Source organism: Mastigoproctus giganteus, chromosome 3 (genome assembly GCF_048544385.1).
Source record: "Mastigoproctus giganteus isolate SK-2022 chromosome 3, ASM4854438v1, whole genome shotgun sequence".
Taxonomy (NCBI): domain Eukaryota; kingdom Metazoa; phylum Arthropoda; class Arachnida; order Uropygi; family Thelyphonidae; genus Mastigoproctus; species Mastigoproctus giganteus.
This window is the reverse complement of record NC_143577.1, coordinates 43,542,259-43,554,542: the sequence shown is the minus strand read 5'-3', so window position 1 is coordinate 43,554,542 and position 12,284 is coordinate 43,542,259. Positions and strand designations below refer to the sequence as shown.

The 12,284-nt window shown below is 35.9% G+C and overlaps 1 protein-coding gene across 1 annotated transcript; it reads right to left on the bottom strand.

The window, feature by feature from the left end:
• Window positions 1-311: 311 nt before the first annotated feature.
• Bx42 (Puff-specific protein Bx42) lies at window positions 312-2,185 on the bottom strand. Its single transcript, XM_090369267.1, has one exon. It carries the CDS (start codon window positions 1,967-1,969, stop codon window positions 371-373), a length of 1,599 nt encoding a protein of 532 aa, XP_090225393.1. The 5' UTR covers window positions 1,970-2,185; the 3' UTR covers window positions 312-370.
• Window positions 2,186-12,284: the final 10,099 nt, after the last annotated feature.

Genomic DNA, 12,284 nt, shown 5'->3' with positions numbered 1-12,284 from the left:
CATAAAAACTGTGACAAACTTAATTTTACTATTCCCACCATTTTTTTTTTTAATTTCAAACCACTGCAATGAAATTTTTCACCATTTATCAACAAAACTGTAAAATGAAAATAAATAATGAAAATTCTTTTAAAAAAATCATTTTAATTATATATTTGATTATACAGAAAATATGCAAATCACAACAGAATAGAATTAGTTGAAGGGAATGTAAATACATTTATTTACACATCTATATACATCACTCTTGACATTAAAGAGGTTCATTAGTATATGTATGTGATTATATATATAAATATATAAATGCACACACAGCATTAAACATTCACTTTGGCAAAGTTTATGTCATACCTTTAGAGTAACTACTATTTTAGTCTCTTCTTCTTTTGGAATGTTCTCTTTCATACTCCCTTTTGTCATCCACAGGGCGTTTACTAGCTTTTTTTGCTTCTGTCAAGAATTTATCTAAACCAAAAGGATCTTCTTCCTCTTGTTTTTCAAACTGTACTGGGCCCTCACGCCTTACTGAACGATCAGTGCCAGAAAAGTCTTTATCAGGCACAAAGCGTGAACTTTTAATAAGATTTTCTAATTCATCTCCATATATCTCCTTATCCTGATTATGTGTTGGTCTGTATATATTACGGCTCACACTTTGATCTCTCCAAGGTTTATCATATACTGAATAATCCTCATCATCACCAAAACCACTGCTCAATCCTTTGCTCTGATTTAAAAGTCGCTGATCAACCTGAAGTTCTCCCATTGTTTGTCTAGCATTGGGAAGACCAAGAGCTATCTGTTCGCTAATATCCCGTTCACGTTGTTTTTCCAACTTATTTCTCTTGTCTGGTGCAGCTCTTGCAAGATTTCTGTCTTTTTGCCTTTCCTTGTGACGTTCATATCTAAGCTGTTCACGTTCTCTTGTTTCTTCATCTGCAGAGGCTTGCGTACGAATACCAGCACGCTCTTCACGGGCCTTTTGTGCCAGCTGTCGCAAGTGTTCCTCTTTTTTCTCTTTTTCTTTCTGGGCCAATTTTTTTTCCAGCTGTGCTCTCATTTCTACAGCCTCTCTTGCTTTCCTATCTGCAATATATAATGCTTCTGCCAGTTTTGCAAAGTTTTCATTTATATGTACTTGCTGAAGACCTCTTCCATCAGCAGCTAAACGCTTATCAAGAGGTATAGTGTAACCTTTTGCATTTTTCCAGTTAGAAATACAAGGCGGAATTCGCCATTCCTGTTGTTCCTTCACTGTAACTTTTCGTGTAGGAGAATGCATTACTGTTGCAGGAGGAGATGGTGGCCCACGTGGTATCTTTTTATTTGTTTTAAAATGGGGTGGTTCCATTGGGTCTTTCTGAACTTCTACCATTCGAATAATTCTCTGCTTAGCACCAGAATTAAATGCTATTCCTTGTTGTGTAGGTGTATATCTTATGTACTGAGCAGCAGCAGGTTTTTCTGCTGCTCTCACAGGCATTGCAGCTGATATTTTAGTGTGAATCAAATTCTCCAGCGCTGCTCGGGTACGTTCTGTTGTTTCCTGAACTTCTTCTTCGGGAGGTTTTTGCAAGTGTGTATCTTCATCGCCGGGAATTTCTGCTGGTAATAAGTCTTTAAACTTATGATAAATAAGTTTATCTTTACTGTGTCCCTGCCGCACAATAACGTCATATTTTATCTTTCCTTGGGCATCCAGCTGCACAGGTAGGGCATTGGAAGTAGTTTTTTCTTTTTTACGTCCCATATCCAATGGATACTGAGCAACATGTATCTCAGGAAAAGCCCCACCATCACCGAAGTCCTCGACGGAGCGTGGCACCCATCCTTTCCTTTGTCCGTAGGGTGGGGCAGTGCGAGAAGTAACAACTAATGCATGAGAAGGGACTCGTCGTAAGGAATCCACTTCATCTCGATCGTACACAGCTTGAGTTGGGGCGGGCAAAAATGACTTCAGAGTCGCCATATTTGCGAGTCACTAGATTATATTTATGGCCGATAGTTACTTATAAACATAAATTCTGTACAAGAATTAAGACATAATAAGCACAAATTGCAAACATAATCAATCACTGAAAAAAGGCAAACGCGCAAGAAATATGATATTCTACATAAATAACACAAAACTAACCAACAGCGACATTCGTTGATGATTAACGAAACATGAACTGAATGATTCCATTATCGCACTAGCCCAGCAAAATGGCTTTTTAGTCTCGTACAAAGAGATTCTCGCATATAACCTCGAACGAAGGTCAAATTTTATAATGCACAAAACATATTAGAAGACGAAATGCATAAGGCATAATTTCTTGTGGGTTTAGGTAATTAACTATATAATATCGGTGTAGATACACCATAGTTTACCCATAAATTTTAACTACGTATGTAGCGTAAAGGCATCGTTTTAATTGTATCTGATATTTAGCCTACACACAATATCAGTTGCAATTTAGCGGTTTTCCCGCTAGATTTAGCGGAATGAGTTTAAATGTAGTAATTTAAAATATGTTTAGCATTTTATATATTTTGGCAATGTAACATTTAAATTAAGAAATATTTATTTAACAATATAAATATTTCGTAATTGAAATGTTTTATTGATATACATCGTAAACATAGTAGGGATATCTTATTTAATAGTTTTTTTTTATAAAACGAAGAATCGGTTTTATATTATTCAGGGATCCCCTGAGGGGAACCACAACAATTTCAATACGTAGTTACACTTGCCGTCAAACGATATGACCGTTGGTTCATAGCTTTAAATTGTTGAATCAAATCTAAAAATGTGGAAAAAATTCTAATGAATTAGCTCCACCTTTTTTTGAAACCACGAAGGAATGCCATTGGATTATTTTTATTCGTCGTAATTGAATCATGTGGAGAAACAAAATTATAGCGATGAATAACTTCATCATAGGTATAATTAATGTCTCGGTAGAGATCTTTATATGCAGGCCATCCATCACTGATGATTCTTTTTTTTTATTGATATTTAAATCAAGAGCAATGCGATCCTGAGACCAATCTTAGGACCAGAAGCATAAAAATAATAAATTTTGAGATAACGCTAATGTACTATCATCATAAAATGATTTATGTCTGATAATCTTTGTTTTACGGCAAGGTTTCTTAAAACCCCATCTAAACATATCAGTTTTACATTTACTTTTTGTTAGACGCATTTCAAGTTTGCAAACTTCACCAAAAGCTGTACTTTTGCAAAATGTGATATTTCGCCAACCAAGAAATCAAGCGATTAATATTGCCACTGCATAAATTCATCAACTCCGTTAAACGATAGTTGTTATTTTTGACTTCTTCCTCAGAATAAACTGCATTTGATATGCAATTTGGAGGTTTTTGTCTGGACATAATGTAGGGTCTTAAATTTTTTTTATGGCGCCCATTAATAGGATTTAACCCAATTGAAAATTTAAAAAGTTAGCGGGTTAAGTGTTAAAAATAGCGGATTTTGAGCATGCGGCTAGCGGGAAGTATTATTAAGAGTTGGCAACACTGATTGCACTACTTCAAGTAGTCTTCTCTACTAGAGAAGACTACTGTTATTTATTTTCAGCGGATACCACCACCCAGACGATCGTTTCGAAGCTAGTGCGCTTCATCATCAGTGGGTGGGCAGGTACCCTGGTAATGCAACATGCATCACAGTTGCGAAGTTATTTCCACAATATGAGAAATGCCAAATAGTGTAGGTATTATTACCTACACCATTTGGCATCTCTCATATTGTGGAAATAATAACCAGTAGAAATAACTTCGCAACTGTGATGGTATGTTGCATTACCAGGGTACCTGCCCACCCAATGATGATGATGGCGCCCACTAGCTTCAAAACGATCGTCTGGGTGGTGGTATCCACTGAAAATAAATAATAGTAGCCTTCTCTACTAGAGAAGCGTTATTTATTTGAAGTAGTGCACTACCAGCGACCTCGTTGTGAAGGCACCCACAATATGAGATACAATTAAAACGATGCCTTTACGCTACATATGTAGTTCAGATCTATGAGTAAACTATGCTGTATGTACACCGAAAGTATAAAGTTAATGCATATAACAAATCCCATAAGCCATTCGCTTTATTTTAAACACATTAAATATTTCAAATACAGTACAGTATTTGCAATTGACCTGTGGGTAAAAAGATAAAAACATGCTTACGTGCAGGGCCGCGCCAACCCTGTGTTCGACGAACACAGGCGGCCAAATCCAAGGGTGACCGAAATGATGTAGAAACTAAGCATAATTCGAATAAAGAAATTCTTGTCATAATAAACTAACATAAAAATAACAGGCAGCCAAACACTTATCAAAGCGCTATTGTTCTTGATAGTTGTTCTGTAAATGTAGTCTTTATTTGTTGACTCAGTATTTGTCGGTTTTTAACTCGAGCCGCTCAGCGAATTACTATGGATATCAATGTATGTATACCATGCGTTTCTTAAATTTCATTTATTTAGACGTCCAATAAATAGCTCAATACTTAACAAAACAAACAATTTTTAAAAATGATTAGACAGTGAACCTGTAACTTTTTGACTCTTCATTCATATATTAGTAGTTGTTGAGAGCCCATTTTACAGTATTACCTCGTTTAACGATAGGGACGCGGTCGCTGAGACAATTGGATCAAATTTAGGGGAATTACTCGTTTGTACCTAGTCGCCACCAACTAAAAACTTTTGTTAGTTACGTTATAGCAAGTGTCGTTTATTATTATTAGCCATATGGTGCAAGGAAGCCTGAGGCTTATGTTGCACCAGCCAAAAAAATATTTGAGTTACCCTGAGAAAGAGAGAGAGAGGGACAGCAAGAGTCAGAAGTAGAAGGGAACCACCAAATTTACAGAGGAAATGAACTGAAATTTCACATTTAATAGTTTTATTTTAAAGTGCAGTGTATTACATAAGAATATTAAAAAATAAATTTAATAAATATTATCAAATTCGTCAAAAATATTATCAAGCGTTCTTCTTCTTTAATGCTGCCGAATGGCGTTTGCGACTTCGTTTTGATATTGTTCTCTGTCTAGCGCTGCGTGTAGAATTTGTGCTGTTGTCATGTGAAGCCAGGTGTTGATGTTATCTAGCCATGCCATTTTCGGTTTGCCTGGGCGTTTCTTGCCTTCGATCTTTCCCTCCAGGATGAGTGGTAGTAGGTGATATTTTTGTTGGTTCCTAGCGATGTGACCTAGGTATTTACATTTCCTGCTGATGATGGTTTTGAGCAGGTCCCGTTCCGTGTGCATGTCCTGCAGGACCTGTACGTTGGTTATCTTGGCTGTCCACGGGATTTTCAGCATTCTTCGGTAGAGCCACATTTCGAAGGCCTGGAGCTTTTTTGTAGTGGCTGATGTTAGAGTCAGGTTTCTACACCATAGAGCAGTATTGGCCAGATGTAGCATTTCAATGTGCGTAATTTGAGCATGATGTTCAAGCTTCTGTCGGTGAGGAGGGTTTTCCACTTGGTGAATGCCTGCCTGGCTTGTTCAATTCTGCTTTTGATTTCGGCCTCATGGTTCAGCTGGTCATCAATGAGTACTCCGAGATACTTGAAGCGATGTATTTGCTCTAATTTTTCATTGTTTAGTTTGATCGTGATTTTGCTTGCAGTCCTGCTGACCTTCATCACCTTTGTTTTCTTTTTGTTGATTCGTAGCCCCCATGCTTGGCTTTCTATGTCCACTTCGTTCAAGATGGTCTGTAAATCTTGTTCTGAATCCGCTATTAGTGCTGTGTCATCGGCATATCTTAAGTTATTGATGTAGTGTCCGTTAACTTTTATGCCGATGTTCTTGTCAGCTAGTGTTTGGTCGAAGATCATTTCCGAATAGATGTTAAAAAGAATGGGAGATAATGGGCAGCCTTGCCGGACGCCTGTTTTTTATTGGAATTGGGTCTGTCAGGTCGTTGTCATAGCGAAGCCGGGCTGTTTGATTCCAGTAGAGAGTTGTAATAAAGTTGATATCGTTGTTTGTTTTCAAGCCCAAGTTCTCTCAGTCGGTCAATTAGACGGTCGTTATCAGCGTTAAGTTTATTATAAATTATCTATTTACTCAAATTAAATATTGCGTCAAATTTGACTGCAGCAGGTGAGTATTGACGTCAAATAATTGACTGCAGCAGATGAGTTTTCGTAACTGAAAAATGTATGTATATTATTTATTTATAATAATAATAGAAAATATTTTTTTATATTCAGCCATGCCTAAAGACAGCCAGAATTTCCGAAAAACAAAAAGATTTTCCGGTGCGCAATATCGTAAAAAAAGAAAAGTAAAAGATGAAGAAAATAAAAAATCAGAAGGTGCTATTTTAAAATACTTTGAAAGTCTCGAAGAACCGTCAACATCTTCAACGTGTCTAGTAACCGTAGCAGAAAGTGGTTTGGGTTCCGACGAAGAAAATTACAAAGAAGAAGACGAGAATAAAAATTAATTTGAAGATAAGAATGAAGGTCAAGATAGAAGTAGTGCTGAAAAAGATTCTACCGAAACGCAAATAAAGGATATTGAAGTTGATGAAATAAGTTACGATGCCGATATGTGGCCTTTAAAGCTGTCTAATAAGTTAGTGTAACTTTTAATTCAAAATGAAGCTGTATAAGTAAAAAATATTAATTATCCTGTTGATGACAATGGGCAAAAATTTTTCCGATTCATATTACAAACGTACTTTACCTAATGGGGAAAAACCTCAAGAAACTGGTTGCTCTATATATCTATGAATAATGTTTTTTGTTTTCCCTGTAAACTTTTCGGTTTTCCTAAGAATTTGCTAGCTACAAATGGATTTTCAGAGTGATAAGATTTGTCCCAATTTTTACCAAGACATGAAAAGAATGAAACTCATATTAAAAATTATACTAAATGGATGGATCTTAGAAAAGCGTTAGAAAACAAAACCACGATAGATCACTACGAGCAAGAAATTTTTAATCGTGAAAAAATTCATTGGTATGAAGTAACAAAACGGATAACATATACAATTCAGTTTTTGGCACGACAAAATGTAGCCCTTAGGAGAATGAATAATATTTTGTTTGATTCAAATGATGGCAATTTTTTTAAAAGCTGTGGAAATGATTTCAAAGTTTGATCCAACTATTTCACAACACCTTCGAAGAATACAAAATACTCAAACATGTATGCCAACATATCTGGGTGACAAAATTCAGAATGAAATAATATCATTAATTGCTGCTCCAAATTAAAGACAACATATTGTTTATGGCAAAATGATGTAAATATTTTTCTATAATATTAGATTGTACGCCTGATGTAAGCCATACGGAACAACTTACTATCATAATTAGATTAGTAAATTTAAATGAAGTTAACAAAAAAGTAGATATAAGAGAACACTTTTTAGGGTTTTCCCCTATAACAAATTCGATGGGAGAAGGGTTGTTGTTCTTCTTCTTCTTCTTCTTCTTATTATTATTATTATTAATATCCATATGATGCAAGGAAGCCGAGGCTTATGCTGCACCAGGAAAAAAAAAAGTTCCCGAATAACCCTGAGAGAGAGAGAGAGAGAGACAGTCAAAAGTAGAAGGGAATCACCAAGAAAGAGAAGAATGATGATATCCAGCTCAGGACCCTGGGTGTGCCCGGTTAAGTGCATTTATTTTAAACAAATTTAATGAATTATGCCTTGAACCCCAGGGGCTTACATCTGGTGAGTATGGGCTTGGCACACCTAGGGTCCTGAGCTGGATATCATCATTCTTCTCTTTCTTGGTGATTCCTTTCTATTTCTCTCTCTCAGGGTAACCTGGAAATTTTTTTTTTTTTTTTTTTTTGGCTGGTGCAGCATAAGCCTCATGCTTCCTTGCACTATATGACTAATAATATTAATGATAGGCGCGGGCAAGGTTATGACAACGGAGCTAACATGAGGGGCAAACATAATGGTTTGCAAAGAAAAAATTTAAATATCAACCCCCGTGCTTTTTTTTTTTTTTTTTTTGTACTCTGTGCTACACATAGTCTCAACTTGGTGGCTAATGATGCTGCCAAAATTAATTTTGAAACAGTAAATTTTTTTAACTCAGTTCAAGAATTGTTTATATTTTTTTATTCGTCCACGCAACGTTGGGACGTTTTGAAAAAACATGTTTCGAAAATTGCTTTTAACACCAGTAAGCAATACAAGACGGGAAAGTCGTATAGATGCAATTAAGACAAGAAATTGGCGAAATTTATGATGCCCTTTTAGAAATAATGGAAGGTAAGAACAAAGATGTTAAATCACGACAACAGTCAAAATGTTTAGCTTCGAAGTTAAAGTCATTTAAATTTGCATGTTCAATAGTAATTTGGTACGAAATATTAAATAATGTGAATGCAATAAGTAAAACAACGCAAAATCCAAAATCGAATATAAATTTCTTGGTGATCAGTTAAATAATTCATATAATTACTTACAAAATAAACGATCTGAAAGTGGATGTTTAGAACTTTTAAATGAATCAAAACAGTTAGCAGAAATATTGGAAACCGAAACTAAATTTCCTGATGTCTCTCTTATATGTCGACTTAAAAATAAAATTCAATTTGAATCATTTGATTATGAAAATCCAGATGAATGCATAAACGATGCACAGTTAAATTTTAAAATTAATTTTTATTTTTCAATATAGACACAACAATAAATTCTCTTAAAGACAGGTTTGATTTATTAAGAACACATAGTGATGACTTCAATTTTTTATATGACATACATAATTTAAAGCATGTGCCCGATCAAGAAATTCTAAAATGTTGTAAAGATTTGCAAAATAAATTAATAGACGATATCAAGAACGAAAAGGATATCGATGCCATTGACATGACCACGAACTAAAAATATTTTATATTTTTAAAAATATTTTATAACCAGATTTGAGAGTAACAGAAGTATTAGAGTATATTTTTTAAAATAATTTATGCACCCCTTTTCCAAATGTAGCGGTTGCTCTAAGAATACTTCTTACATTGTCACTGAGTGTAGCTACTGGGGAAAGATCATTTTCCAAATTAAAAATAATTATAATTAAAAATTATCTTTGTAGTAAAATGTCCCAAGACAGATTGGATAATTTAGCACTAGTCTCGATAGAACACGATTTAGCTGAAAATTTAGATATGCATGAAGTGATAAAAAAATTTTCAGAACTGAAAGCCGGAAAAGTTCAATTTATTTAATATCCAGTCATTTTATTTTATAAGTTAAATATGTAATAACACATGAATTAAACTTTACACATGTAATTATGTTTAGTTATAAATAAAGGTTATTATTATTATTATATATTTATGTATTTTTATAACATTTATTATTAATATCTGTTTTTACGATTTTTTTTTCAAAACTAAGTGATATTATTTAAAACATACATATCAAATTTCGATAAAATTTATTCCACAAAGCTGTCTGAATTTTATGTTAACTTTTCATGTTCAAATAGTGCAGCATGAATAAAGTTTGATAAGGAAATAAAATAAAAAATGTAAATATTATAAATTCTAATATCGATAAAATATTATTACAAAAAATGTTATTTATTTGGAGGCGGATTACAATGTTCCGAGGCAGCATATTTTTCCTTTGAACACGAGCAGCAATTATATACAACGCTGCCCTGCCTACGTGGACACAGCTGGTATAATATCACCTGGTATCACCTTGAGCATTATCTCGAAATATCACCTGGTATAAAGACAGGAGTACGAAACCTTTCAATGACGCTAGGAATTTATATGGGCCTTTTTCATTGGCTGGGTTAATCCTGAGACGAGAGTAGCATGGTTTTTTCCCGAAAATTCAGATTTTTCGTCCAGGAAAACGACAACAGAACACACGCAATTTTCAAGCATATTATATACGGCGCAATATCGCCTAAGATACTACCTGACTGAAGTGTCAAAGCCTTTCAATGTAGTTGAACTGAAAAAGAATTGCGGGAAAATTGTGAAAAAACGTGGTTTCGGCCAGATAGTAATCTATTGGAACCACCTTCCATCTAGTATTACGGAAGTGGATAGTTTAACATATTATTAGAGGGGAAAGAGATGACATGAGTTATTTTTTGAATAATAATGTATAACTTTTCGTCATTTTCCACTAGTTCTTTATTCTATAGGGTGTCTTAAAAATATTGGTACAAACGCTTAGGGGGGAGGGGAGAGGTAACATCTAAAGAAATGTGATTCGCATAGGAACCCCTAAACGGAAACGCCACCGAAAGTCGGTACACGGCGCTGTTCATCAGTTCGCGAGAGGGAAAATTTCTGGTTTGCTCATTCAAGCAGTAGTCGCCGCACAAAGAGCATGCATCGATATACGAACTGTGAACTGGCAGACATGCACCTACTAGTGTATGGATTAGCAGAGGGCAATGGATGAGACGCTCAACGAATTTATGGAGAACGCTTCCCGGACAGACATGTACCGGATCACCGTTCGTTTGCGCGTATGCATCATTTAGAGGTAACAGGAGTAGTGTGGGCAGACGACGTTCGACGCGAACTCTCGCCATGGAAGAAAGTGTGTTGAATGCCGTCTAGAATAATCCTACTACCAGCACACGTGCCGTTGCCTCTGCCTTAGGAGTGTCTCGTTGCAGTGTACAGCGTATCTGGCACGACGATTCCTTTCATCTCCAAAGGGTTCAGTTACTGCTCCCCCAAGATCATCTTGCACGTGTGGCTTTTGTGCAGTGGTTTTTCCAAGAAAGTGTTCAAGACTTGAATTTTCCAGCCTATGTTTTGTTCACGGATGAGGCTTATTTCACTCGGGAAGGCTTATTCAATTAGCACAATGCTTATGTGTGGGCTCACGACAACCCACACGGTGTGCGCCCCCACGCAGCACAACATCGCTTCGCAATAAATGTGTGGGCAGGTATGGTCGGTGACTGCTTAGTCGACCCATGCCTGCTACCATCCCGCATGTACTCCGCTAAACATCGGTTCTTTCTTGAACAAGTTCTACGAGGGTTACTGGACGATATTCCAGCAAATGTGAGACGCAACATTTGGTTTCAACATGACGGGGTGCCTGCCCATTATGAAAGGTGTGTTTGTGACCATTTGAACAGGCGTTTTAAGCGTCGATGGATTGTCCGTGGTGGACCCGTTGCCTGGCCCCCACGCTCACCTGATTTATCGAGCCTTGATTTCTTTCTGGGGGGGGGGGGCTCAAATCTATCGTGTATGAATCGCCTGTGGAGACGGAAATGGATCTCGTGGCGAAACTCGTCTGCGCTGCCGCTACTGTCAAAGAAACTCCAGGTGTGTTCGATCTTGTCCGCCAATCCATGCTGCGTCGGTGTCACGCATGCATCGCGTCTCATGGTGCAACCTTCGAGCATCTGTTATAACATCATGAAATGCATCCATCTCGTACTCCATTGTTAATATTATGTCAAATAAATGTTTGCCACTAATTACTGTCTTGTGTCATTTCTACTTCTTGTGCCTCTGCTACTACTTTCCCGTGACGTTTCCGGTTATGGGTTCCTATGCGATTCACATTCCTTTAGCTGTTGCCTACCTCCCCTAAACGTTTGTACCAATATTTTTGAGACACCCTGTATAATTGAACTATCGCGTGTTAGCAATTGTAAGAGCTAAAATAATGAACATGTGAGTAATTTCCTGAACAAAATTTCACGGTGTACCGCTTTCTCCACTTCTTAAGGCATAGCCTAATCTGCTATTAAAAACCTTCCAAAACTGCAGATACGGGAAATATTCGCTTCTTTATAAATAATGACGAGTTTTATAATAAAATAAAAATTTCTGCTATTTACATAATCAAACAGCAGTATAATTTTGAAATGAGACTAATGCATTTTTTTTCTCTTTGAATGTACAATTTATAAACTATTTCCATTACCCTAATCTAAAAATGCATAGTAAGTTTTGGTTTTTTCCATTTCAGCCCAATACTTTGCAGCAGTATATCCTCCCATCATTAATAAGCAACTTTTTCCAATGCATACTAATTAAATTCTCCATGAAATTTAGAATAAGGCTAAAACTACATCACTAGAGGTAATTTTTGAATTCAAAATGCTCTTAATTTAAAAATGCAAATAACACTATATGCACTGATATAAATTTTACTTTTGGTCATGTCTGAATTCCATCAATGCTAATTGTTTGGAACATTATTACCTAATCTCTATAAACCTTTTAAATTTCTTTGCAAATCTCTTGAAAATGTGCATTTCTTGTTTCCAGTTATAAAAATATCTCTTACATTACTA